Source organism: Ips typographus, linkage group LG11 (genome assembly GCF_016097725.1).
Source record: "Ips typographus isolate SLU linkage group LG11, UJ_Ityp_2.0, whole genome shotgun sequence".
NCBI lineage: Eukaryota > Metazoa > Arthropoda > Insecta > Coleoptera > Curculionidae > Ips > Ips typographus.
The window spans coordinates 9,863,599-9,889,632 of NC_138432.1; the positions used below are offsets into that span (position 1 = coordinate 9,863,599).

At 36.9% G+C, this 26,034-nt stretch overlaps 8 protein-coding genes across 8 annotated transcripts; 5 read left to right on the forward strand and 3 right to left on the reverse strand.

The window, feature by feature from the left end:
- Window positions 1–371: 371 nt before the first annotated feature.
- Pgant2 (polypeptide N-acetylgalactosaminyltransferase 2) lies at window positions 372–7,669 on the forward strand. The gene is made up of 11 exons (XM_081989252.1): window positions 372–741; window positions 3,652–3,812; window positions 3,931–4,080; window positions 4,460–4,558; window positions 5,085–5,152; window positions 5,203–5,390; window positions 5,447–5,614; window positions 5,673–5,843; window positions 5,898–6,058; window positions 6,115–6,314; window positions 6,367–7,669. Exons 1-11 carry the CDS (start codon window positions 646–648, stop codon window positions 6,645–6,647), a joined length of 1,743 nt encoding a protein of 580 aa, XP_081845378.1. The 5' UTR covers window positions 372–645; the 3' UTR covers window positions 6,648–7,669.
- An 18-nt stretch (window positions 7,670–7,687) lies between these two features.
- LOC145735390 (dynein axonemal light chain 1-like) lies at window positions 7,688–8,505 on the forward strand. The gene is made up of 3 exons (XM_081989268.1): window positions 7,688–7,809; window positions 7,857–8,155; window positions 8,206–8,505. The coding sequence occupies exons 1-3, from the start codon at window positions 7,752–7,754 to the stop codon at window positions 8,407–8,409; spliced, it is 561 nt and encodes a 186-aa protein (XP_081845394.1). The 5' UTR covers window positions 7,688–7,751; the 3' UTR covers window positions 8,410–8,505.
- On the reverse strand, window positions 8,421–9,400 carry LOC145735392 (uncharacterized). Its single transcript, XM_081989270.1, has 3 exons — window positions 9,068–9,400; window positions 8,862–8,998; window positions 8,421–8,709 (listed from the first exon to the last, which is right to left on the reverse strand). The coding sequence occupies exons 1-3, from the start codon at window positions 9,249–9,251 to the stop codon at window positions 8,518–8,520; spliced, it is 513 nt and encodes a 170-aa protein (XP_081845396.1). The 5' UTR covers window positions 9,252–9,400; the 3' UTR covers window positions 8,421–8,517.
- A 324-nt stretch (window positions 9,401–9,724) lies between these two features.
- Spt20 (transcription factor Spt20 homolog) lies at window positions 9,725–17,965 on the forward strand. The gene is made up of 16 exons (XM_081989246.1): window positions 9,725–10,021; window positions 11,051–11,181; window positions 11,240–11,425; window positions 11,486–11,688; window positions 11,736–11,901; window positions 11,955–12,455; window positions 12,514–12,649; window positions 12,709–12,983; window positions 13,038–13,158; window positions 13,652–14,037; window positions 14,096–14,329; window positions 14,386–14,496; window positions 15,142–15,340; window positions 15,397–15,521; window positions 15,578–15,674; window positions 16,012–17,965. The coding sequence occupies exons 2-16, from the start codon at window positions 11,146–11,148 to the stop codon at window positions 16,125–16,127; spliced, it is 2,892 nt and encodes a 963-aa protein (XP_081845372.1). The 5' UTR covers window positions 9,725–10,021; window positions 11,051–11,145; the 3' UTR covers window positions 16,128–17,965.
- Window positions 17,966–18,046: 81 nt separating this feature from the next.
- On the reverse strand, window positions 18,047–19,749 carry Rpt3 (26S proteasome regulatory subunit Rpt3). Its single transcript, XM_081989257.1, has 6 exons — window positions 19,592–19,749; window positions 19,088–19,532; window positions 18,862–19,032; window positions 18,564–18,808; window positions 18,357–18,509; window positions 18,047–18,300 (listed from the first exon to the last, which is right to left on the reverse strand). The coding sequence occupies exons 1-6, from the start codon at window positions 19,622–19,624 to the stop codon at window positions 18,115–18,117; spliced, it is 1,233 nt and encodes a 410-aa protein (XP_081845383.1). The 5' UTR covers window positions 19,625–19,749; the 3' UTR covers window positions 18,047–18,114.
- A 270-nt stretch (window positions 19,750–20,019) lies between these two features.
- Window positions 20,020–23,652, forward strand: LOC145735384 (kelch domain-containing protein 3-like). The gene is made up of 8 exons (XM_081989261.1): window positions 20,020–20,168; window positions 20,249–20,360; window positions 20,411–20,549; window positions 20,605–20,891; window positions 20,952–21,182; window positions 21,950–22,145; window positions 23,197–23,361; window positions 23,415–23,652. The coding sequence occupies exons 2-8, from the start codon at window positions 20,273–20,275 to the stop codon at window positions 23,482–23,484; spliced, it is 1,176 nt and encodes a 391-aa protein (XP_081845387.1). The 5' UTR covers window positions 20,020–20,168; window positions 20,249–20,272; the 3' UTR covers window positions 23,485–23,652.
- LOC145735391 (sporozoite-associated mosquito saliva protein 1) lies at window positions 23,641–24,570 on the reverse strand. The gene is made up of 4 exons (XM_081989269.1): window positions 24,364–24,570; window positions 24,147–24,302; window positions 23,944–24,093; window positions 23,641–23,892 (listed from the first exon to the last, which is right to left on the reverse strand). Exons 1-4 carry the CDS (start codon window positions 24,421–24,423, stop codon window positions 23,728–23,730), a joined length of 531 nt encoding a protein of 176 aa, XP_081845395.1. The 5' UTR covers window positions 24,424–24,570; the 3' UTR covers window positions 23,641–23,727.
- A 54-nt stretch (window positions 24,571–24,624) lies between these two features.
- LOC145735387 (post-GPI attachment to proteins factor 2-like) lies at window positions 24,625–26,025 on the forward strand. The gene is made up of 3 exons (XM_081989264.1): window positions 24,625–25,157; window positions 25,212–25,412; window positions 25,466–26,025. The coding sequence occupies exons 1-3, from the start codon at window positions 24,725–24,727 to the stop codon at window positions 25,597–25,599; spliced, it is 768 nt and encodes a 255-aa protein (XP_081845390.1). The 5' UTR covers window positions 24,625–24,724; the 3' UTR covers window positions 25,600–26,025.
- Window positions 26,026–26,034: the final 9 nt, after the last annotated feature.

A 26,034-nucleotide genomic window follows, 5' to 3' on the forward strand; every position in this document is an offset into this window, starting at 1 on the left:
TAATACCTAATAATAAATGTTTTTTGATGTGTCATAATAATATGCAGGTACTGGGCAGAGTAAAAAGTTGTTAGATGAAAAACTAGGTCGAATTTTTTTCGAAATGAATGCTTTTTTTATGATTACGCGTAAACATGTCAATTGTGGGAGGTTTCAAGGAAAAATGCTCTAATAATACTGTATCCTGTTGGGCTACCAGATTTAAGATTTTGGAACTGAGTTAGTTAGTTACTATTTTTTGTAGCCTCCCGGTATATAACAGCGTCAGGTCAGCAGAAGCGCACACGGCGCCTACGGAACAGAGGCAAACCGTCGTGGGTCAATACAGCGACGCCGATCTAGTTTCGGCGTCGTCCGTTGTCCCCTCTCTCTCACTCTCGATATGTTCCTAATCTTGGCGAGAAAGAGATCAGTCAGACGTGCCTTTTGCGGTAGTAACACCCCGTCAACATCGACGGGGCCCCCGAAAAAGCTATCGCGGTATCGTCATGGAGGCCGTTTAGTTTGCGAGAATTGGACTATCTAGTCGGAATGAGAGAGTGAACAGTAAATCGCGGTCGGAAAAAAATGCGCATCCATGTTGCGAACATTTCAATAATTTAATTTTTTTCTGACCGGGACCGGATTTAGAGCTTAATTTCGAAAATGAGGAGAAACGTGAAAATCATGCTCGCTTTTACTGTGGGGTGGATGTTTGTGATCATTTATTATCTACCGAGGGTGACCGATGATGGAAATAAGGTAAAAACCAAGTCTGAACGGCAGTCATTCCAGTTACACTGTTTGTATATAAATTTAAAAAGTAAAATAAAATCGTTTAAGGTTCTCAACCCTTAAATCGGGGTTAATGTTCGGAGTGGAAATGTTTACTCTCACACCACATACAGGAGTGTTATTCAATATAGATTTTCCTGACTTTTCAGTAAACGAACCATAAACTTGTTTTAGCACCTTGATTGAAGAGTTGCTTAAATAATGGGTTTCAGTTAGAAATTAATTAGTTTTCCTGATCTATACTAATTTAGGATTGGGAGACTAGCAATTTAATCAATCAACTCATGTTAATGCATTGGCAGATAAGTGGTGACCGTATTTTGATAAAAAGTCATAAGTCAACGTTCTTTAATTTGATTTGAGTGCTTTTATTGGGTTTTGCGCCTGCTATGTATCATGTATTAATATTTCTTTTGGAGTCAAAAAATTGGGACAGACATTATAACAAACTTAGCTTGCTACATATAGTAATCTAAAAATATCGTAATATCTCCGACCTTCACTTTGGTCGTCAGTGAAAATGAAAGTCCCAATGCTAAATTGGAAATGTGTGATTGATCCGAATGCTAAAATCAAACGTTTGATAAGGACTATGTGGTATACTGGTTGATACATGTTAATGCTACATTTTGAAAGTGGGTTAGAACACAATACGTCCTTCTATAGTCTTCTTTCAACTGATTGCAGAATTGGTAAATCTGCTAATGATGGATTGCTAGAAGAGCTGCGATGTTAATAATGCATTATGCAATAAGTGTGCACAATATGTTGTAAGTTAACTATCCTATGAAACAAACAATAGAAAAGGAAATCATTTCTGTATGTGAACACAAAACTCACATGAGTACTAGTTGAAAAACCATCAAGTGATTGTAGTACTTATTCCAGTTAAAACAGCTGTGTGATGAGAATGTATTACACATTCCCATATAAGTTTTGGTACATAAATCATTACACCATCAAACATTTGATTAAAAAGCATTACACCACAGGCTTTATTGGCCATCCAGACTGATTTGCGGTGGGAATTTTAATGTGAAAAACTAGGCTAATTTAGTAGTAATAGTACAAAGAAACTGTTGTTCAACTTAATTAGATTCATTCAAATGATGGTATATCTTTTGGCTTTATTGTTTATTATGTTTGTTATATGGTGGTAAATTTTTAGAATATACCACCAACGAAATTACTGAAATTGTCTTAGAAATTTGGTTACCTGACTGAATTATAATAACGGTCAAAATCAGGTTTTAAAAATTTCATTCATCTCTTTTGTATATCATCCGATTGTATCTAGACAATCTAAACTCAACCCAGACGTTAACACTACAAATTTACATAGTGGACCGTTTAAGTAATTAGCTGGGACATATCTGTAAATTAATAAAGTGGCGCTTTATTACATACATTACAGTCCACTTAGGTTTGTAACCATATTAATACAGGGTGAACCAATAAATAATTACACGAGTAATTCTGTATTAAAGGTATTGGTTTTGCATACAGAAAAGTTAAAGAGAAATCGTGGTTCGAAATTGGGGTAAGTGGTAAATTGATTCACAATGATACGGTTCACTTAAAGCGATTTAGCCTGACTCGTTTTTTAATGTCCGAACTTGAATAGTACGTTCACGTTTTTTTATTTTGTTATCTACCGTTTTTGCATAAATATTTATTAGATGCGCTCTGATTGTTCCATGACATGAAGCTTTACGGTTTTTTTAATTCTGGCGTGTTAACACACGATGAGCAGGTGGATCGTTTAGGTTTTTTGCGGGTAAAACTAATATAGAATTATAAAAACGACAGTACTTATTTAGTGTATTAACTTTCGCCGTATATGAACTAGAAAGTTTGAGCGTCAAACCATTCGGTAATTACGTTAATCAACACTTTGGTTTTTAATCATCATTTAACTGATCTTTTACGTATGTTACATCTTTACGATTCATCAAACCATGAACGTGTGAGTAGGGTTAATATAGAAAAAAAGATCTTCTTTCATCAAATCAAATCATTGGTGCATTGTTTTCTTTATTGCAAATTTTAAAGGTTGCCCAACCACAAGATCTTCTTCATATCAAAAGTGGCTGCATTCTTTGACAAAACTAGACACCTTTAACATTTAATAGCTACTCTGAAGGCCAAACCAAAAACACTCACCTTGACTTAAATTTCGCTTAATCAAAAACGGCAGGACTAGAAGAACGAAGAGATTGTCAGCCAGCAAGAGTTATTATTGAAGATCTGTCGTAAAATGTTGTAATGTTCCCTGCAGCATTAAAATGTATTTAAGTTAGAATCGTGAAGGTCGTAAGTGAATGTGGGATGATGAAGATTGAGAAAGTATACCAATGAGCGTTTTAAATTCAGATTGAATGTAATTTGAGATTAGTTTATGTAATAAATGCATACGCAAAACTGTTACACTGACCATATCGGAAATGACTAAATCATGTTATCCAGTGAAACTGGGTATTATCGAGCAAGTTTGTATACTTTTATTATCAATCTCACTGGTTATTTAACTGAATATAATAACAATTATTGTTAGAAAGCAATTAGCGGAACTTTTTAATGTTTTTTTAATAATCTCTCTTACCATCAGTAAAAATGGCAGGATTTTAAAAATCAGATCATCATCTTAATGGATCTCCAGGTCACGAATCTTTCTCAACAACCAGTGATTTCAACCCGGACAAAGCCAGTAAATAAACTTTCGCCATGTCTAAATGTAATAGTACATAGATGCATTCCTTTCACCGACTTTACCCCGTTCTTTGTTGGCTTTTGCATCGTGCCTTAATTGTATTTTGCAATCGACCGGTTACGTAAACCGACCTAGGATGGAATCTTCACCGCGCAACTTTGTTTCAGACTGAGAATCGAGCACTGAGACTGAAAGATCAATTCCTTCCTGTTGAGAGCTCAAGCGCCACAGCAATTCCAGACAACAACAGTAACAATCATCAAGAACTTCCACCAAATCTACCGGAATTTCCGTTGGTCCTTCAGAACTTCCAAACAACCGATGGAAGGTATAGAATTAGATGCTAATTGAAAGATTACATTCGACAATTCTCACTTTTATTCCTATTAGCAATTAGGTGTTAATAGCGAGATTATGACCTTAAAAATCCACACTTTCTTTTGTAGACTGTCTTGGAAATACTTTGATGAGGGTAGCTACGTATCAGGTGGAGGTCTTAGGCAAGGAGAAGACCCTTACACTAGGAATCGGTTTAATCAACAAGCTAGTGACAGTTTACCCAGTAATAGAGATATTCCTGATACTAGAGATCCAGCGTAAGTTATTAGTTAAAAGAACACCCCGAAACTCTGTTAAGACATATGGACCTCAAAATTTGTCCTTCTCTAGGAAAAACTTAGAACAAAATAACTATAATTACTCTCTGTAACATAAAGAAAGTTATCTAACTACAATCGAGTTAAACGACTACCATAAATTGGTTGTAAGAAATTCCTTTTCGCTGATGACCATCATCAGATAATACCGGATCCGGATGGTCAAAAGAAAACAGCAGCAACTTTCAATTATATTCCAGTATATACAGATAATAATTATTATTGAAAATAAAACACGTTTTACGCACATATCCGGGTTATAAAATTTCGACAATAATGTAGATTGTATATGGTTTTTGTTATTTTCTCTCTTAAACAGATGCAGAAGAAGAGAGTGGCAGAACGACCTGCCGGCCACCAGCGTTATTATCACATTCCATAACGAGGCCAGATCTACATTGTTAAGAACCGTTGTAAGGTATGTGGTTTTATTACAAATAGGCGATCAATCTATTAAATTGCAATGTCAAGGTGCCTTTCAATTCGTCTGTGACATTCACCTCTGACGTTCTTTTTCGTATTTGAATTGTGCGTTAATGTTTATTCAAGTACAACAGATTTTTCCCACTAAAAAAAAAAACAGTTAAACTTTTTAACTTTAGTTGGTAACGGATTTACTAATCCGGACTGAAATGTAACAGAAAAAATCATTGGCAATATCAATTACAAACAGTTTAATCGTTCTAGTTCAATAACTGTTTTGGATTACAAAATACAAAACGAAAATGAGGAAGAAAAACTATACTTCCAAAGTACTTGAAGCATAGTCGTACTTAAAAAAGTACAGTTTAGTTCTATTCAAGAAGTCATTAAGAATATTAATTACCTGTCAAGAAAGTTTAAAACACTGTTAAAAAATCCCAATTAAAGCTTCATATTAAATTAAATATACGGTTTCACACTAAATATGTGTGTTAATTAACTAATTTAATGTATTTTTTTAGTGTTCTAAATAGAAGCCCCGAGCATCTAATACATGAAATCATACTGGTGGACGACTACAGTGATAATCGTAAGTGTGCTTAACGTTTTTTTTTTCTTTACATTGCAATTTGACTTTAGCTGCTGATGGTGAGGAATTAGCCAAAATCCGTAAAGTGAAAGTGATCAGAAATGACAAACGTGAAGGACTGATGCGGTCTAGAGTTAAGGGTGCAGATGCGGCCACATCCACCGTTCTAACTTTCCTGGATAGCCACTGTGAATGCAACGAAAAATGGCTGGAACCTTTACTGGAACGGGTGGCTGAGGTACTCAAACCACCCACTTTTTGTCAGAGAAATAATTTAAAATTTTCAACACCCAGGACCCAACCAGAGTGGTCAGTCCGGTTATTGATGTGATCAGCATGGATAATTTCCAATATATCGGAGCATCAGCTGATTTACGCGGTGGATTTGATTGGACTATGGTATTTAAGTGGGAGTTTTTAAGTTTTTCCCAAAGGGAAGCGAGAAGACATGACCCTACAAAGGTAGGTACTTTTGATGTCCACAACCATCCACAAGTAATTATTTATTAATGTCCAACAGGAAATTAAAACTCCTATGATAGCTGGAGGACTGTTCGTCATAAACAAAGCCTATTTTGACAAGTTGGGCAAATATGATAAGCAAATGGACATTTGGGGAGCAGAAAACTTTGAAATCTCCTTCAGAGTGTGGCAATGTGGGGGTAGCTTGGAGATTATTCCCTGCAGCAGGGTATTTTATTACTCCACTCTATGAAAACCTTGTTGAGTAAATAAATAATTTAAGGTGGGTCATGTATTCAGGAAAAAACATCCCTACACCTTCCCAGGGGGTAGTGGAATTGTGTTTGCCAAAAACACTAGAAGAACGGCGGAAGTGTGGATGGATGACTACAAAAACTTCTACTATTCTGCCGTGCCATTGGCTAGAAACGTACCTTTTGGAAAGTAAGTTCTTCATAATGCAAGCTTGAAACTTTAAGTGATCAAATGGCGCCTTACAGTATCAGTGAACGGCTTTCCTTAAGAAAAAACTTGCAATGCAAGTCATTTAAATGGTACCTGGATAACATTTATCCAGAACTGACTATACCATCCACAATCCCCAAGCCTGGAGAAATACGTCAAGGGACTTATTGTCTTGACACTTTAGGGCACGTTCTGGATGGTACTATTGGAATTTACCAATGTCACCACACAGCAGGTATATCTTTATAAAACTCTACACAATGACAATTTACTACTCCCATTAATAGGTAATCAAGACTGGACCTTAACACCTGAAGGCTACTTAAAACACCAGGATCTTTGCCTGACTTTGATCGGCAGCGGTAAAGGTTCCTTGCCAGTGATGCGCATTTGTGACGGTTCCTACTCGCAAACCTGGCAAATGATTAATCCGGGCGGCCTAATCAGACACATCAAGTACCCGCTGTGTTTGGACACCCGGTACAGTGATATACGGGGCGGCGTAACCGTAGAAAAATGCAACACCAGACAAGACAGTCAAAAGTGGAAATTAGGGTCGATCTCTTAAATTTGCAAGTTTGGATTGTTGAAGATAAATCGAGAAGAGTGCGATTGAAGCTCAAACAAACAGTCAACCAACCTGTGATGGCTGGTTTTTATAAATTTTACAAAACAACTTATAAGGAATGAATAAAACTGGAAGCAATAACTTTAATCGACTCCAATAATACTACTAATAATCATAGAAAATGCGGGTAATTGAAAATGACACCATGACAAAAATAAGGAATTTTAATTGTTGAGAAAAGTGGCTGGAGGAAATTGTTTTGTTATTAGCGCTTCCTGGCATTGATATCTACTACATGTAAATAATGAAAACATAATAGTTACCAGATGCAAAAACCTTTTATTGCTGGCTTGTTTATTTTAGCTGGAAACGATTGTGCTTAAAAACGCGATGCTTCACAGAGTTTATCTAGCTGATAGGGTCGATTTAATTGGGGGTTAGTTGTATAACCCTGACATATACTCTTGCAGAGTTACCTATAATCCTAAGCCCTTAATTTTGCTCAGAAGAGTTCATTATCGTCTTCCTATTATTTGCTTTAATACCTTTGAAAAGACTTAAGAAGATGGTTTATTATTAGAATATTTTACATTTGTTGTGTATAAGTTCAATGCAAAAACTAGAACCATATTTTAGCGGCCAGTTATCACTGATCATCAAATCAGTACTTGTAATAGACAATTGTGCATAAATTATAGGCAATAGGCAACACCCTGTACACAATTTTACTGTCACTGATGTTAAACTGTGTGATAAAACTAATTTATTTCTTTTTTCGCTTCTTATATACTTTTTAACTTAAACGCTGTAATGTGCGTCTAGTTAGGTACATAATGTTTGTAAATAGTCATGTAGATATTGTGTATGACATAGATATTTTATATATTAGCAGCTAGGTACCTACCTAAATATGTACTTGTGTATGTCCAGAACTATTATCATTCAAAGTATTATAGTGCAATACATATTGTGTTATTTGTTAACAAAACCAAGATTTTATAATAAAACTATTAAAAGTAAAATGGTTAAGGTGAAGGAATTAGCTACTATGGCAACTCAAAAACTGTAAAATCAATACAGCAGAACCTTTAACCTTAAAAAAAAATGTCAAAACCAACAACTATAAAAGATGCTATTAAAAGATGGGAAGACAAGCATCCAGGTACAAGCTAGAACCCTAAATTCAAAAGTTAATAGAGTAACTTTTAGGGCAGCAAATAGCTGAAGCTGAAGAAGTAGGATTTCAATTCCAATGGCCTCCCATAGAAAAAATGGACAATTCACTTTCATCCTTGCAAAAGTGCAAAAAGTTGAGCTTGTCCACCAACATGATTGAGAAAATTGCCGGCGTTAGCGCATTGAAAAACCTTAAAATCTTGTCTTTGGGTCGCAACTACATTAAATCGTTTTCTGGACTTGAAGGGGTGGCAGACACTTTAGAGGAGCTTTGGATTTCCTATAATTTTATTGAGAAAGTTAAAGGAGTTCAGGTTTTAAAAAAGCTCAAGGTAATGAAAGTGAATACAAAATTTCTGATAATTCATGACTGGACTGGCAGGTTCTTTATATTGGTAATAACATGATAAAAGACTGGAGTGAGTATGTAAAGTTGCAAGATCTACCATGTTTAGAAGATTTGCTTTTTGTGGGCAATCCTTTGTATGACAGTATGGAGGAGTCAGTGTGGAAAGCTGAAGCTATTAAACGACTCCCAAACCTTAAAAAACTTGATGGAGAACCAGTTGTTAGGGATGAAGAGTAATAACAGAAAAGTTGATTACCATAACATGTTTTAACACAGATTGTAACTTAAACTATAAACAATTAGTCCATTATATTTTTAATTTGTAAAAAATAATGCAAATTTCACTTAATCACTTATCTTTTTGTAGTATTTGGAGAAAATGGTTTTGTCAAGGTTTTTCCATTCTTCCTCTGGAATGTTTTTGGCCCATTCTGGAATATTTTCAGGGGGCAGCTCAATAGTTAACATCACATCTTTTACTAGTTGTATTTTTTTCTCATCCAGGTCTATAGTAGATACTGATGGTAATCTATCTGCCTATAAATGTATTGCTTTACACAGGCTACACCAGTATTATAAACAAAATTTAAGTAAATGGCAGGGGACAGGACAAACAGGGTGAATAACAGAAAGATGTTTATTAAGTGAATTATTTATCACTAGATGACTGGCTTTTAGCTATGAATTACCTTGTTCATGTCATGATTTATAATGGGATAGATACTTGGAACAACACAGGCCATAACAGTTGCTGCATCCATTCTTTCCAATCCTTTATCAACACTGACATCCTCTTCAGATTCATCATCTTCATCCTCTGTTGCATCTTAAATATAAAGAATTCATAGCTTCTTCCTTCCTTCCTCAAAGGCACCTTTGCTTTTTTGTCACTTACCCTGATTGCCAGCAATCATATTATCCTCATCATTTTGCGACAGAGGCATGTATTGCCCCAAATTAGTATCTTCTTCATTTTCTGTGTCCGAATCTTCAGCTGGGGGATGCTGCAAGTCTTCATTGGGTATGAAATCGGACTCGCCCGACTTTTGATCCGATAAACTTGTATCGTGAACACACATTTTTGCGATTTTTACTATTTAAACAAATAAATAAATTTTACAAAAAATGTATCCACCCACGATCATCAACAAAGTAAAATAGGGATGAAATTAAGGGAAATTACATCCTTGAGGGCCCTTTTCCCTTTGACAAATGCATGCCAAGGTTATGGGTGACAGCTGTTAACTGTCGAATGTCAACTAATACAGAAAATTTTAGTCTAGTGATCAGTGTTACTAGTTGTCACGGATAGATGGCGCTTCACAGGTGGAGAAAAAATGTAGTAGTCTCTGGTATAAGCAAATAAGATTAAAAGTGAATTACCAAATTTGTTAACGTTCTATGGATGCATTGGTTGCACTGTACATTTAATTTATGCTTTAAAAAACTATTTTCATTTAGAAAAAACATTTTTTGATAAATATTTCTAATTCATAATCTAGCGCCTTTTCTAATGTCTCGATTCGAGCTCTCCAATTGGCTATCGCTAGACTGACATCTGTCAGTTGTCCCGTATGGACAGTGGGACTGTTTGTAAATAGGTTTTATACATTTTTGTACAAAAAATAATGAAAATATTAGTGAAAACATTATAAACTCGATCAGACCAGATAGTTTTGCGATCCTGAGACGTACGAGCCCAAATTAATGACCGCTTTTAGTGCCGAATCGGTCGCAACGTTTGAGGTTAAGTATCCCCTTAAAACTGTGATGTGTCTGGAATTGGGGTTGAAATGATCGAAATAACAGTCAACCCCGGCTCGATCCAGTCCTAAACCAGACTGATAAGGTAAGTACGTCTGATATTTTGCGTAGAAAAATCCTGGCTGGCCTACAAAGTAGTCAACAATCTGCACTTTCCCTGTGTTGTCACTTTTGCCATTTGTCAAAAAGGAAAAACTAGGAAATTTGAGCCCCCTGTTTGGTAATTACAATAAACAAGGAGTTTCAATGTTTTATATTTTTATTAGTCTGTATAGAACACCAAAAAATTAGGGTCACATCAAAGTAACCTAATTTTATATAAAATTTAAATGTAAGAGTGGTTTTTGTATGCTACCCCTTTATTTGGAATGGTTCAGTTTACCTTCCCTGCAGTTGAAAGTTTGAGTCAAAGATATTCAAACAAATGGGGTCAATTTTGGTAAAACAAGGTTAAGGTTGTGGTTATTTCATAAATTTGTTTTAAAGTAGCTATTATTTGATATAATGTTATGTTTTAGGAATTGAATTTTACTCTTATATTTAACTATGTTTAGTTGAAGATTGAAAGCAATGTTTATAGAACATTGTACAGTGTAGCAAGTCCCTGAAAGTAGTATCTCAATTAATTTGGTAACAAGCAAGGATGCTGAAATACCTATACTTGAAATCAAAGTAAATTAGGGTAATGTTACAAATGAAATTCCCCTCAAATTAAAGTCATTAATTTTGGTTGGTAGAACAGCTTTTTCATTGAAAACAAGCTGTGACTTAAAAGACCCTACCTTTTTTTAGAAATTTGGCAACAATGCCAATTTTCTTGCTTTTGTAACCCTTGGTACTCACTGATTTGGCAGACTGAGGTCACTCACTAAAGTTTCAGACAGAAAAATTGTCATTATGTATATTTTGAAGAGCAAAGCTGAAATTGCTAACAATACAGTTTCAGAGTATTTAAAAATGAGAACACAGTCTTAAAGGAAATGTATATCACCAGAAATAGTGTGTTATGAAGTATGCTTGGCTTAGGAAGCACACTATAGTTTTGGTTGATATTTAGTTTTTAAGTGTCAAAAAACTTACACAGAATAATATATAATAATTCATATTTTCCTAGTAATTATTTCCATCATGGAAGAGGCAGATTTTACTTTATGTCACTAGCTGTGGAAGATGTGGCTTCCTGAATGCAGATTATAATCCCAAATAATAATGCAAAGCCTGGAGGCTGCATGCGATGAGGGAGAAGTAAGTTTTAACTGGTTTGTACCATAATTATTTTCATTAACGGCGATCGGGAACGCAGCGTGCGGTGAAAAGGTTAAAAGCCCTTCGAGCTGCTGCCCTGCCTCTTGCCAGCCCCAAAGAGGAGAGCCAGGCATCATCTAATACTTTCGATTTCGACGTTCGACCGCTTCGGTTCGATATTTTCGAAGAATTACAAAAACTTTGTGATGAGGATGAGACTGATGATGATGATCAAGATGATCAGGTTTTTAAATTGGTTTGTTTGAGGCGGGAGAGTGATTGAGAGGATGTTTTTTATTTTTAGAAAGTCCGTTATAAGGGTCTGATTTTGGAACGTCTGGTTGAACGCGAGAAGCTGAACACCGTGATTTTAAATTTGTATCCTGGCAATAAAGGATATTCTTTAGCATTCCGGTTACAAGACCGGTCTAGTGGCAATATGTGCTTCAAAGATGAGGAACTAATACAAACAATGACACAAGGATATGAACAGGATACCATTTTAAGGTAGTTTTTAATGTAAAGTTGTCCTTATATGCATATTTTTGTTGTAGGTATATAAAAAATGAAGAGATACCGCCGTTTATTTTGGATGTACTGGACAAGTTTGATTTCCTATTCTACAGTGGCTGTGTAATTGCTGAAGTGAGAAACTATCGGCAGGCTTATCCTGAAAATAAGTGCTACACTCATCATGTACTGCTTAGGCCTAATCAAAAGGTTGGTTTAGTTCAAGATGACAATGGGAAATTGTAATTTGTGTTGGAAATCAGACTGTGCTAGCGGACATAAACAATCTGACCAGGCACCGTTCCGACTTTACGGCAGAAGATCGAGACGTTTTAGAAAGCCAAATAGCGATCGCGCACACTCCAGACCTTTGCCTGGATCCAGATCCGGACCTGGAGGACCAACTGACGGCTGTTCACAATCGGGCCCGTATTTGGAACGGGCAAGCGTTTCACAAGTTGGCGCACAAAACGTCCCAGATGGCTGCAAGTCGGAAACGGAAGTTGGGTCATTTTGCCAAACATCGTGGGCTGGAATTGCTCGATTTTTGTAAAGCAAAAAAGAGCAGACCGTCGCGGACGAAAGGTGCACGTCAATCGGAAGAAGCTAAGACTGTGATTCCTGCTCCGTCATTGGTGGAGCCGGCCCTGGATCCGCCTAGTCAGCCAATCCTGATCGAGGAGTTGCGAACGCTGACCAGGCCTGAAATTACACCTGACTGCACCCTCTATCGGATCGAGGACCATATTTTAGAGAAAGTTCAGGTATTATTTTGCAGTTTTTCCCAGCCTGACATGTCTGTTTACTGGGTTGGGTTGACAGGATCGAGACCGAATATACCATATAACATTATCGATACTGTACCGACCTTCCAACATGGAATTTTGGGGAGAACTGTACCTGGACCGGGACTTTAAGAAGGGTGAAAGGAACGGCACTTTTTGTAGATTTTACTTAGGTACTTTCGGTAAACCACTCACATTGCTTAAACTTGCTGAGATCACTTGTCATTCACAGGCACTCGCACGTTAGCGCATCGATTTGTTTATCAATACACGGAAATTTTCACCGAGTCGGGTCGTAAAACGAACGTGAGAGTGCGTAGCATAGTCCATATCAACGAGCCGGAAGAGGTGATCTGGTCTTCTAATGCTTTTGCCTACCTACCACAAAGACTGCGCAACCCTAAAGCCCACATGGAACAAATGAATCGGGCGATGCAAGCGTTACAGTTTGATCGTCCGACCAATCTACAATTTTTGGTTGAGAAAGTGGTCAAGGGAGATTTAGATGTAAGTGTCTTATTGTTATATCTTAAAGGGTATTTATTGGGTGGTTACTGGTAGAACGACCTGTACACGCCTACCGACTTAAAATCCATTCAGATGACTAGTCAAAAACTGGAGATTGAGGCTCTTGCTACAGAGCTTGAGTTGTCATGGCAACAAACTCAAGCTGCAGCAGCCGGTAAGTTTTTAAGTACTCTTAAATAGTAGTAGTTAGATTTTTTTTTACGATCTATAAGTGATAACATATTACCCATGAAACAGGTTTAGCAAAGTATTCTAAGTCATGAAGAGTACAAGGAACTTACTGATCAAACAAAATTAGGATGACGTCATAGTGCAGATAAAAATCCTGTCAAAACCTAAAAATTGTCACAAATGTCCTAAAACTTTTCAAGTTGTTTTTAAAATTGCCAGAGGTTTCTAGAATCATTTAGGAAACCCTAGATGCTTCTAAATACTACTTAATGCTTTTCAAAAATTTGCCAGATACCTTTCCAAATATCCTAAACATTTCAAAAATTTCTTTAAACCCAACATTTCTACATGTTACATGTAAATCTCAGCACAAGCTCAATTAGAAACTATGTGTTGACAAAAAAAAATTACAAATTTCCAATAAAATCCAAAAACGTTCTAAATCTAACATATTCATACATGTCAATCGTCTACAGAAGAGGCAAAACGTCAAGCGGCGGCCGCTCAACAAAAACGTCTGGCCAACAGCAACATAATCAGTCTGTTGAACAGTTCACCGGCTATTAATGTGAACAGCAACGCAAGTGCTGCGGTGGTCAACGCAATCAACAATCAAGCGGGCATCGCGTCCAATCATCGGCTGTTGGCGCGACGGATAAGTGCGACAGGAGGTGCGCGAGTGCTTGGCCACGGTAAAATTATTGCGGTCAACAACCACAACCGGTTAGAACTAAATGCCCAACCGCAAACCGTCACATTAACGGGTCGTCAACTGGTGGCCGCGCATCCTCAAACTGTCACTTTGACGTCCTCGAGTTCCGGCACTAACTACACTTACACTGCGGTACCGGTTAAGCAACAGGTAAACTGTAATATAAAGAATACCATCGCGTTGTTGCTAAGTCAGTAATGTCAATTAGGTGGTGCCAAGGATAGCGCTCTCGCATCAAACGGACAGTGGCAGCGAGTCGGCGTTGGGGGCGCTGTTGGTAGGGACGCCGGCTGCCGATCGGCCCGAAATAGCCAGTCCGAATCACGCCAACTCTTTAGTGTTTGAAAAGTTGGCGGGGGGCAGCACTAGCGGTCAAAGTTTTAAAACTCAAGCACCGACAACGGCTCAGTTTCTGGTGTCTAGCCCCACCAAAACAAACACCGTACGACATTGTTTTTGTTTGATTTGTGTACAGGCACTAAAATAGGTTACCAACAGGTGATTTCTCCGATGTCTAGTCCACCACCGCAAACCTCAAACACCACCCTGAACGTGCAAAGTTTGAACTTGGCCCAATTACAAAGCATACCAGGTTTACACAATGTACAGGTACAATATCTATAATTCTAGTTGCTTGTTAGTTGCAAAAATATGGTAGTCAACTAGGAAAATGTGTATAATATTATCGTGAATTCTGTTATCCCTTAAAGAACCCCGATTTAGTTTTGCCCCCGTATCCAAAGGTGAGGTCCCTAAGATTGCTCCTAGATCATCAGATAAGTTTTAATAATCAAATCCAAATGTTCGTTTGACATGTTTTAATAAGGGATGCCAAGACATTTTTACGGATTAATATTCTAAACCGTTACGATTCAAAATAAAATAGACTAGAGAATCTTCTACCCTAACTTATTTACAAAACTTGCGAGCTTTACAAAGCTCAAACGTAAGCTGTTTCCAAAAATCTGCTAACGAAACAACGCCCTTCCAATACAGACACCACCAGTCGAACTCGTTTCCCTGCCTCTTCAGAGCTCCTTCCAAGTTTTTTCTTTTCCTTTTACTATTTTTCTCTTTGCAAGCTTTTGAAGTTTTTTTTTAAATGACACCACCAGTTACACTTTTGGCATTTTTAATTACTTTCCCTCCTGGTCTAAAACTATTTATAAAATAAAATGAAATTTAAATTTAAAACTGAAAAACCTCAAAGACCTAGAGGAGGGAAGGCTGGAGAAGTCTCTAGCCTTTGATCAGTTTCAGCTTCAAAACTTGTCTCAACCAATCTCGTTGGCGGTGAACGTGGGTGGGCAGTTATCGGGGGGCGGCACTTCTCAAGGTCAACTGTTGATGTCGTTGCCGACAGCGCAGGCCCAACAGGCCACGTCCAGCGTTGCCGGGCAACCAGTCCAGGTGATAAACGCGAGTGGGAGTGGTGCCGGATCTTCTCAACTCGGTAAGTCCCATAATCAATTTCAGCGTACATTTTGCTAAATTTATTTTTGTTCGCAGCTCAACTGGTTAGTTCCGGGACGGTGAAAAACGTGACCCATCACGGTCTGAGAACGGCCACGGGTTCACAAACCTTACAACTCACGCCCGGTAACCACCAGTTTCAGTTAATCTCGCAGCTGCAGGTACGTTGGAAGCGTTTTCCTGTAAGTGACAATTTAATAGCTAATAACTTTTTTAGAGACCAGCTCGGCAACAGTCGGTTCCTGCGCAAGCCTCGATTGCTGGTCGGACGCTTCAGCGGACACCAATTGCTATCAAGATGGCGCCGAATTCAAGTCAGTTGACCGATTTGCAATTTAACTTAGATAACTGACGCGTAGTTTGGTTCAATATAAAGAGATTCAGCTAGTCTGTAAACGAACGCGTTTTTGTTCGTTTTGTTGTTGTTTTCATTCTTTTTAAACTAATTGTTGGCTTTTAACGTTCCACTGGAGGAATTGACTAGTGAGTGAAGACGAAGAAGAAAGAAAACAGAAGAAAAGAAGATGAAAAAAGTGTTTGAAGCTTTTTAACATTATTGAAAAGAAAAAAAAGTTTTTAAATTTTAATTATCAGATAAAAGAAAGTGAAAATTCAAGTCAAAGAACACGATTTTTTTTCTAATACAAACAGATTTCACTCAGCCGGGGCTTGAACCGGTCCAACACTACCAGCAGCTGCGCATTCAGCAAAAGGGACTTGAAGACGTCATCGGCAAACTTCGTAGAACCGGCAGCGAACAGCCCTAGTTTAGTACTCGACCCTTTTTTAGGTTTAAGAGTAAGTAGTGTATAAGTGTAGCCTTTTTTTTGGGTCTTATGCATTTTTGCTTTCAGAAGATCTTGATACTTTTAGTAAAAACTGTTTAAAATTCTTTTTTTAACTGTTCTAGGCCCTTGTAATGCGTTGAGTTGCCAGATGTTTTTCTTTATCAGACTGTAGTCACGTCAAATTATTTGTACTATACAAGGTGGGAATAAAACGCATGCAAATGCATTGTTACCTGTACTACCTACCAAAAATAAAAAATCCACAGTTTTTGTTTTGAAAGTTCTATTGGGCGAAATGCATAAGGCTCTTATTGTCATACCCACTCGACTCGTCTCTAGCTCGTGGTTGTTTTTCGGCTGGTCAACTGTTAAAAAAGCAATTTTTTTATGTGTTACTAGACCAAAATTATGACATCTTCTAAATTACCTGCCTAAAAACAACTTTAGGGGTTACTACGTCACTCACAACGTCAAAGAGTTAAATAATTTAATATAGTACGATCTCAAACCTTGAAATATCGTGAATTATCATCAAACAATAATAATAATTGTGGCAGTACCTATATTATAATAGTAGGAGTACCGTGTTTATATATTATTATACTTTTTGTTATTATTGTGTTTGTTTTTAGTTGATTTAAACTAGTGCCAAAAAACTCAATATTATATGTTCAGGGCACGCTTTGTCGCAGCTGTACAAACTGCAAAATGTTCAAATTTTCCTTTGTACAGACTCTTACATATTTTTTAAGTTTATTTATTTATTTCGTCTCTCGCCTTATATAGATAATTATGATATGTAAATGGTAGGATTTTTAGGTAGGAAAATGTTGGTAAAGCAACGGTGCGCGAGCTCTAGTTGCTGGGTGTGCGTGGTTGTCAAATGACAATCCCAGCTGCGCTTTTGATTTTTTCAAATAATTTTTTACCCTTTTTAAACCGAACCATCATCAACTGCCAAATACTAATAAATAGTGAAATCAAAAGCGAGACTGCTAGTGTTAGTAGTGATAAGACTGCGGCAACGTTTCGTTCTTGATTTGAGTCGTTATATCAGATCAGAAACATTGCGACGTCAACAATGCCTTCGTTATTGCTCGAGATTAAAGTTTACGATCAAACGTATAGTCTTTTTTGTTATACTGGGTAACGCAAACACTGTTGTACATTGATTAATTAATTTTAAAATGGAGTCGTTTGAGTGTCGAGCGGAGAGTAATTGAACAATATATTGTAGATTGAATTTTTTAATTGTGAATATACCTTTAGGCGCGGTAAATATTTGTAAAAAGTGTAAAGACAGTAGCCGATAATAGCATTTTATTTACTTAATTATAGCGATTACTTGTGATCGAGCTGACAACCGTGTACATTTCAGTGGTGAGGTTATGTAGCAACCAGAGGCCTTCTTAATTTTCATTCACACTTGCTCAGAAGGCGTAAATTTCGGGCACTCTCTTTTACCACAAATATCAAAGTCTTCCTGTGACATTCAGTTTTCTCTCTTCAGTCAAAATCCTGTTAAATCTCCCACCCTTAGTTTACGCCTACATGTTAGGGATTGATATAGTTTTCCTTAATTTACACTTTTACTGGTTTTTTTAGGTCTTTAAGGAAAATTTATCAATACTGCAATCAACTTTTCCGTTGACACATACAGAGTTATTTTTATAACAGAAACCTAAAAGTATTTCAGCCCACTAAATTATTGCAAATCGCAATTCAGTTTCTATTTAGGCCATTCGCACGTTAAAAATCTGGACTATTCGATGCGTTGTTGTGTAATTTGATTAATATAGTAAATGATTTTTTTACAATTTTTGTTTTATTAATCCCAGAGGTAACTATGCAACACAGGTTTGTTGAACTATTTGACAGGACTAGAAAAACGATTGATCTACGCTAGGAAAATCCAATATAATTTCAACCTTAAATACAAAAAAAAATCCAAGAAACAGAATACATTTTATTTGTAAAACTCATGTTCGCTCTCATCTTTCTTGATGTTATTCTTGTAGCCCTTCTCAAAGTCCTTGGGCAAGACTATGTATCGGTTTTCTCTGACCGCGTGCATTCCCGCTTCTTGACAGATGGCGTTTATGTCGGCTCCCGATATTTTATCAGGTCTGGCGACATAGTCTTCCAAATCAACCTGAAACGGTTCAATATTGAATTTTCGTTTTTTGTGTTGTAAGACACCAAAGTTACCTCTTCAGAAAGATTCATTTTTGAGGTGATTGTGCTGAAAACTAAACGTTTTTGCCTTCTGTCAGGCAGTGGAAATTCGATTTTTCTATCAAGACGGCCTGGACGTAGTAGAGCAGGATCCAAAGTATCTGCTCTATTAGTTGCCATGATTACCTAACAATTTTCTTAATTTATTATCGCTCTACTCTCTAGTTTTTATTAAAACACCTTAACATTAGTGGTTTGATCAAAACCATCCATTTGATTCAACAACTCCAAAAGAATTCTCTGGACTTCTCTATCAGCTCCAGTTTGTGCATCAAATCTCTTAGTAGCTATAGCATCAATTTCATCAATAAAAATAATGGCTGGAGAGTTCTCCTTGGCCAGCCTAAATACGTCACGGACCATTCTAGGTCCTTCACCAAGATATTTTTGAACAAATTCAGACCCAACCACACGAATAAAAGCAGCTAAAACATTTTAACTCAACTTATTGTAACTGGCAGAAAATTGATTAGTTTACCAGTAGTGTGATGGGCAACAGCTTTGGCCAACATAGTTTTACCACATCCTGGAGGGCCATACATCAATACACCTCTTGGAGGGTCAATTCCAATCTGCTTGTACAGCTCAAAGTGTGTCAAAGGCAACTCAACAGCCTCTCTAATTTCCTGCTTTTGCATGTCCATACCACCTAAATTTCTCTTCAGTAAACCAGTTACCACAAAACAGTACAAAAGACAACATACCAATATCACTGTAACTGACATCAGGTTTCTCATCAGCCTGTAGCATGCTAATAGAGGAATCAGCCTCAGGAGGCAACACATCAACCAAAGCATTACTATGCTTGTGTAAGGCCACACTAGCACTGGGCTTCAACAATTCTCTGTCTATAGTAGACAAAATCCTGACATAGTAGTTAGAACCAGTGGTAGACCCCACAATGCCAGTGTTTTGATCAACAGCTTCCAAGAACTGTCCAATCACCAGTGGCACTGACTGGATCCTCTTAACCTCCTCCTGAGCATGCAAATACTCTTTCTTCAAGTTTCGCTGCTCATCTTTGATGTACTCCTCTTGAACCTCCAAAAATTCCAGCATTTGCTGCAACTTTTTGTACTTGGTGTACAGATCTTCGGTGTCGAGGTCCTGGAGGGACTGTTTGGTGGTGTCTGAGGGGCTACCCTCCTCCTACAATTAATCCGCACGACGTTTAATATTAAAAGAGTTTACTCAAACGGTTAAAATACCTTTTCGGGCAAAACTACGTCCATGGCTTCCATAACTTCTTGTTTAGTTGGAAAATTGAGAGGATGACTGGGTGAAAATTATAATGCTTTGTTTTGAAAATGGCTATGATGATGTTGACATTGACAACTGTCAGAATAAAAATGCAATGTTGCCTCATCAGAGAATATTTAAAAATTGTTTTTATTTAACGAAACAAAGATGATTAAATTAACAATTATTTTTTTTACTTCTTTCAGTTCTTTCATTCTTCTATGTAAATATGTAAATTAAGTCAGAACAAAGATTAAAAAAATAAAAAAGCAGCAATGTTGCTTAATAAAAAAATTGTGCTATCTTTGTTTAGTTGTATATACCAGAAAAGGATCTTCCTCTTGAAATGACATGTAAACGTTGACCAATCACGAAGCGTACCTTTTGACAAACAAATTGTCAACAACAAAAACAAAACCAAATTGTGGGGAGAAGTTTATGACGAGATTTTAATTCGGACGTCCTTTTGCGTTCCATAACATTCGTAATAGTTTCTTCGGTCTCGTAACATGTAGTACGGCGTTATCCTTGACCGTGTCGAAGCGTGTAAGTCGGGCTCGAGTGCGAGTGAATTCCGTCCTTTTTTTGAAAATCTTCAAGGTTTTTGTGATCCCTTGATTTAACAGGGGAGACAGTTTGGGGTCTTCAGCATGAGGTGGATTGCCCACATTGAAGGTTGCCCCAAGCGAGTCAATCATGCAGCAGTGGCCGTCAACCACAAAATCTACTCATTTGGAGGTAAACTGTTATTTCATCCCCTCCGAGTTTTTGAGTCATTTTGTGTATAGGGTACTCAACTGGAGAAGACTGCCGTGGTTACTCATCTATGGATGTGCACGTCTTAAACACCCGCACCAACAGATGGTTTAGGCATCCAGTCAGTGATTTACCATACTTTGAAAATGATGACATTTTACCCTACAGAAGGTACTTTAGTTTGCCATACTCTTAAACTTGTATTAGTTTATTATTAACTGCTTAGGTATGGGCATACTGCAGTGGAGTACAAGGGCAATGTGTATGTTTGGGGTGGACGCAATGACAGGGCTCCCTGTTCAGTTCTATTTAAGTTTGATACCTTCTGGCATTGTTGGATGGCTCCCCCTACCACAGGCTCAGCCCCTATGGCGCGAGACGGTCATTCAGCCTGTGTATGGAAAAATTACATGTTCTTGTTAGGGGGGTATGAAGATGAAACAGACACTTTTGCCAAAATGGTATTTTACCTGGATTTGGAGAGATTACACTGGAGTTATGCTATTTGTGATGGTAATTTTTTGAAGTAACCTGATATAAGAAAATATACTAAATAAAGTGACTGTTATGAAGGGTACATACCCCAGGATGAAGAGACTGAACCTACTTTAAGAGATTTCCACACAACAGTTTGTATTAAAGACCGGATTTACTTATTTGGTGGGAGGGGAGCTATAATGTCTATAGGACCCCCACAGGAAACATACTGCAATAAGATGTGGTATTTGGATTTGAAAAATTTCAATTGGCACTTGTGTAAAGTTACAGGAGATATTCCTTCAGGCAGACGGAGCAGTTCTTCTTGTAAGTTGTATTATCAATATTAAGCTATCAAAGCAGAGACCATTCCCCAACTGTGCTTAATTTAATCTTTTAACTATAAAATGTTAATATACATTTTGATAAGAGAAATACCAGTGATTCTGAGAAATTAGCATTGTTTTACCTACAAGTTATTTAGGTATACCTACTTAATTTGTGACACCTGTCATTTACTAATATTTTACTAAACTAACATTGCATTGCAACTAGTTACTTTCTCTTCTATAAACACTCTTGTCTGGCCTTTTATTGCTTCCTGCTCCACATTTTTTAGGGGAATTAAAACTAAAAAACAGTTTGTTTACAACTTATGGCCAAACCTGTTTAAATGGGGCGCCATAACGTTTTTTTTGTTCTGGGGAAGTGTTTTACGACCCACTTAGGACTCATTATTACATGCTATTAAATAACGCGTGTGGTAACGGAGAAAGTATTGACGGATATGGATGAAAGTGTAGGTAAATGTTTGCGTTTAGATCGTTGTTACGTAATTCGTTTTTATGTAACGTTAATTTTTGTTGCTGATTTTATTGGAAACAATCTTATAAAGGACGACATTGACATCTTTACCAAGGTAAATCATCTTCCAAGAACAAACTTGTACAACATTTCCGCGTTTTAAATTATAATAATTTATAGTTGTGTAAGTGATAACTAAACATTTCCTGGTTCTATCAATGGTCAGTTAACGGTTTTAACGGCGACCTTGATGTTCACATTCACTATTTTAGGAATATACTTGTTTTCAGTTGTCCACAACGGTAAAATGTACATATTCGGGGGTTATAATGCGGTTGAGTCGAGGCACTACAACGACCTCTACATGTTTGATCCAGACACGAATGTATGGACGTTGATAAAGCCCCATGGAAAATCACCCTGCGAAAGACGTCGGCAAGCCTGCGCCAAAGTGGGTGATAAAGTTTACATTTTTGGCGGCACCAGGTAAGTTCTTACTGCAACCAAGCGGAAAATGTTGACCTTCTTCTGATTAATGGATCAATGTATTAAAAAAGATTCAGTGGAATATTTTTTCACTTGCATAATAACGGCGTTGACTTTTACTTTTACGCTTGATTATTGAGTTTGATTGCTTTAGTTGTATTTTTCCGCTGATCTAAATGCGGCCTTAATATACGTTGGCAATGTTTCAGTTTCTTTTGAAATTCCATAAAGTGAGCTAATTTAACAATTTTGTTAGCAATTTAACGCAAAAAATGTTTAATTTTAGTTTAGACACTTCAAACCAGAGCTGTCCATAGTTAAATTACTTTTTAAATACAATAATTGTAATTGATTTTTTTATTACTAAACAAAAAGTAATTGCAATTGGTAATTCGTGTTACGGTTTTTTGGGTCATTTTTAAAACCTTGTCATTTCTAAACGAAACGACAGATTTTGATGCAGTTTGGACTATCATTGAGCTTAATTTATGGGATTTTGGTTGATGGAAAAAACTCTGACCTAAATGCACCGCCACTGTACTATACAGGGTGGAAAGGAAGCGCGTGCAAAAAAGTGAAATTTTCAAGTAGTCGCCAATTGATCGATAATTTGTTTTGGGTTTATTTTAACTTAAGGAAGTGTTGTTTAGGTCAATATCTCGGGACGTTTTTGGGCATTTCCCAATTAACATCCTGTACCTCAAGAAATAGCGATATATCCAAGCTCAATGACGGTCCAAACCGCATTAAAATCTGTTGATTCGTTTCAGAATGGCGTAGTTTTAAAAATTTTCCCCAAAACATCATACTGTCCGGTGTGACGTGGTGAGCAGTTTACTTTGTTTTAACTGAAAAGAATACCGTTTATTTTCTAATTAGACCTAGGAGTCCCTGAAAAACCTTCTGTATTTTTCCCTCGACAGATTTCAGGGAAAAAGTCGAAAAAGACAAATTGTAGCTTAGAGAAACATTTTTTAGGGACCTCAGAAGGGAGATATCTATAGTAACAAAAATATTAAAGATATCTGTCTAACAATACAAATAATTTCAGTCCTCGAGGGAAACAAACGGACGATCAAACCGAAACGAGTTTAGACGATTTGGTGGATCACAGTGACATGTTTATACTTGATCTCAGTCCATCACTAAAGACTCTTTGTCTTATCGCCGTCAAACAGTACAACCTTGATACCTCGGAACTGCCGTGGAATTTAAGGTTTTAAATAAATTATCAGTAGAGTGCTTGACCTTAAATATTGTTTATTTCAGAGAGGATTTGCACAACTTGCGGGCCCCCAACAAAATCACTTTAAGCCGGCCGAACAATTCGGCCGGATAACGCTAAAAGGCGCTAGCTAGTTTAAGGCGTGTGTTTTATTTTTTGTACATATCTGGGGTTGTTAAATCCTACTGTTTCAGGCTGTTTTTGAATCGCAATAAAAATAATAACATTGCAGTGATATGTAAATTGTTTGCTTGGATTGTAAATAAAGTATTTTTTTAGTTGCCTGTTAGTTTAATCACCAACAGTTTTATTGTTAACTTCCGTAAAAGTCAATTTTACCTACTTTTTATACAAACATCAACCTTTCCGGGGTTTGCTAATAGTGGACTGAATTTCTATGCAGCTTTTACCAGTGTCGTGTTCAATTTCCACACGAATCTCAGAAGTTCCGGCCGCCATTCCAATTTGGTTTTTGTATTTCAGAAGGCTGAATTTGTTATCCAGACCACCACAAATTGATTTCTAAATAATTTTTACGCTTAAATTTGTGTTTAACAAGTTTGACGGGCTTACCGCTTCTACCGGACATTTTGTAGGAATTCCCATGATTTCCAAAGCCTGGACAGCGTCCGGGGCTTTGGTTTTTAAAGTGCCAGACAATGAACACAAATCCACCTCACCTTCTAGTTGGGGCAGAGGGGCTTTCTTCATTAGATATTTTGCCTTTAAACCAAATAGTTATTAAGTCGTTTTAAAAAGGGTTTTGTCTTGCTAACTTTAGCGGTTTTGAAACTTTTGGTCAGTTCAACGCATCCCTCCACGTAAATGTTGCAGTCCGAGTCGAGCACAACGTTGAAATCCTTTTCTGGCAGTTTAATGATTGGATCATCCACGCAGTTTTGGTGTTTAATCAGTTTGATTGAGTAGCCATTCTATAGTATTAAAAAAGTGTAATTAACGCCTTAAAGGAAGGTCCAAGTTGATGGTACTTACACAAGCGCTGCTAGAGCGCAAAAAACAAGCCAAAATTAGGAATAGTAACGGACAATTCATAATTGAGAACTAAAGCCTCAAAATGAGGTAATTTAGTTTTTATAAGGGCAATTCGAAATTTTTGATTTTATCTTACAAATTTCCTGCTTTGAGCTTCAATAATTCCGTAATGAGATTTTAATTTTTTACATCCATCGGCAATTTCCGGTTCTATACTATGTTAAGCGTACTCGTAGCCACAACCAATTTGACATCATTGACATTTATAACCTAACCTTACTTTTTTACACAGTTACACAAAGGAGATGTTTTGTTAGCCCCTTTTTTCAGCTGCAGGCTAGTGAATTAAAGGGGCCTCACAATGATGGGCCCCGGCAAACCGCAATATGCGCTCTATTACAACGAATACGAGCGCAGACCTCATATGAGGGTGTCGTTCACCAAAGTGATTGTGCTCGTTATGTGTTTTCCCCTTTTCGCATTTTTGTTTTGTATAGTGTATTCGGTGACTTTTAATTTTGAGAGTGCTACCTACACCCACTGCCAAGTGTACAACATTCTGCCTTCCATATCGGCGGCTATCGGAAATTTTTCACCCCAGAGAGAGATTTGGCAAACTGCTATTACTTTACAGTTGTTGCCTCGTATATTGGTGGCCAGAGAGTATCTAAATCATCATCACAAAATGTTGCATTCAAAAAACATGTGGATGGGTTATATTGCTTTTGTACTGAATATCATTGAGAACATATCACTGATTACTCTGTCATTTTTTACATCTTCAAGGTTTTATGGTAATAAACCATGAACAACTCAAAGGACTTAAATCTAATGTAGAAGTATTTTAGCTGTACATGAAAAAGCCTTTGTGACCTTTATTCTGGTGTCAGAGGTTTATATGTTTCTGATATGCCTACTGCAAGGTAGGTACAAAAGACCTCATAAACACAGTTTGATATGGAAGCGGCGCTGCATGATCACCAACTTTACTTTTATATCTTTGGCAGTTTACTTTTATATGAGGCACAATTCCATGTGTGAGCCTTATGGTAAGTTCTGTTTCTGTTCCAATAAAACAGTAAGAAACTTATTTATTTTGTAGTGTATTCAATGTTTGCAATTTCTGAGTATCTGGTGGTGTTATCAAATATTGCATTCCACTTTACAGCATACCTAGATTTCCATCAAAAGGATTTGGTTATATTCAAGCATGGTTTTGATATTACAGACAGATAATATTTAATTATTTAGCTAGTAATGTAAGGGTTTTTTTTCTGTTTAGGGACCAAGTCTTCCCAAAATAGTGTCCTCAAAACTTGTTTGTCTTGATGCGACTCAATATGTGATATTTTATTAATTATTAAAGTATTTTTTGTATAAAACATTGTACATTTTGCACTCTATGTATATAGTGTTTGAACTCTGCACTGATACAACATATTTGCCAAAAAATGGCTTCAACGAGTTTTTCAAGTATTGTTTATTATTTTTTATATTATATAGATTTAAACTGTTTTTTTGTATGAATTGTGCTAGTCATCTATTTGTTAATTGAAAGAGGTGAATGCTATGTTACTTATCCTTGTTACTGCCCACTTAAACAAGTTCTGGGGTTTTGCAGTGTATTCTGTATTTCAAATTTTAATAAAACTCTAAATCAGAGACTTACAA

Coding starts and splice junctions, on each gene's coding strand:
- LOC145735387 (XM_081989264.1), top strand. CDS start 24,725: ATGATGGGCCCCGGCAAACCGCAATATGCGCTCTATTACAACGAATAC. Junction 25,158..25,211: donor TACATCTTCAAGGTTTTATG/GTAATAAACCAT, acceptor GAAGTATTTTAG/CTGTACATGAAAAAGCCTTT. Junction 25,413..25,465: donor TTCCATGTGTGAGCCTTATG/GTAAGTTCTGTT, acceptor TTTATTTTGTAG/TGTATTCAATGTTTGCAATT.
- LOC145735391 (XM_081989269.1), bottom strand. CDS start 24,423: ATGAATTGTCCGTTACTATTCCTAATTTTGGCTTGTTTTTTGCGCTCT. Junction 24,303..24,363: donor TGCGCTCTAGCAGCGCTTGT/GTAAGTACCATC, acceptor TTAATACTATAG/AATGGCTACTCAATCAAACT. Junction 23,893..23,943: donor CAAAATGTCCGGTAGAAGCG/GTAAGCCCGTCA, acceptor AAAATTATTTAG/AAATCAATTTGTGGTGGTCT.
- Spt20 (XM_081989246.1), top strand. CDS start 11,146: ATGCAAAGCCTGGAGGCTGCATGCGATGAGGGAGAA. Junction 12,650..12,708: donor TTTTTGTAGATTTTACTTAG/GTACTTTCGGTA, acceptor TGTCATTCACAG/GCACTCGCACGTTAGCGCAT. Junction 15,675..16,011: donor CAAGATGGCGCCGAATTCAA/GTCAGTTGACCG, acceptor TAATACAAACAG/ATTTCACTCAGCCGGGGCTT.
- Pgant2 (XM_081989252.1), top strand. CDS start 646: ATGAGGAGAAACGTGAAAATCATGCTCGCTTTTACTGTGGGGTGGATG. Junction 4,559..5,084: donor TTGTTAAGAACCGTTGTAAG/GTATGTGGTTTT, acceptor GTATTTTTTTAG/TGTTCTAAATAGAAGCCCCG. Junction 6,315..6,366: donor CCAATGTCACCACACAGCAG/GTATATCTTTAT, acceptor TCCCATTAATAG/GTAATCAAGACTGGACCTTA.
- Rpt3 (XM_081989257.1), bottom strand. CDS start 19,624: ATGGAAGCCATGGACGTAGTTTTGCCCGAAAAG. Junction 19,533..19,591: donor ACGTAGTTTTGCCCGAAAAG/GTATTTTAACCG, acceptor GATTAATTGTAG/GAGGAGGGTAGCCCCTCAGA. Junction 18,510..18,563: donor ATCAAACCACTAATGTTAAG/GTGTTTTAATAA, acceptor GAAAATTGTTAG/GTAATCATGGCAACTAATAG.
- LOC145735384 (XM_081989261.1), top strand. CDS start 20,273: ATGAGGTGGATTGCCCACATTGAAGGTTGCCCCAAGCGAGTCAATCAT. Junction 20,550..20,604: donor GACATTTTACCCTACAGAAG/GTACTTTAGTTT, acceptor TTAACTGCTTAG/GTATGGGCATACTGCAGTGG. Junction 22,146..23,196: donor TACATTTTTGGCGGCACCAG/GTAAGTTCTTAC, acceptor AAATAATTTCAG/TCCTCGAGGGAAACAAACGG.
- LOC145735390 (XM_081989268.1), top strand. CDS start 7,752: ATGTCAAAACCAACAACTATAAAAGATGCTATTAAAAGATGGGAAGAC. Junction 7,810..7,856: donor ATGGGAAGACAAGCATCCAG/GTACAAGCTAGA, acceptor AGTAACTTTTAG/GGCAGCAAATAGCTGAAGCT. Junction 8,156..8,205: donor AGGTTTTAAAAAAGCTCAAG/GTAATGAAAGTG, acceptor CTGGACTGGCAG/GTTCTTTATATTGGTAATAA.
- LOC145735392 (XM_081989270.1), bottom strand. CDS start 9,251: ATGTGTGTTCACGATACAAGTTTATCGGATCAAAAGTCGGGCGAGTCC. Junction 8,999..9,067: donor TATGATTGCTGGCAATCAGG/GTAAGTGACAAA, acceptor TTTATATTTAAG/ATGCAACAGAGGATGAAGAT. Junction 8,710..8,861: donor TAAATCATGACATGAACAAG/GTAATTCATAGC, acceptor ATACATTTATAG/GCAGATAGATTACCATCAGT.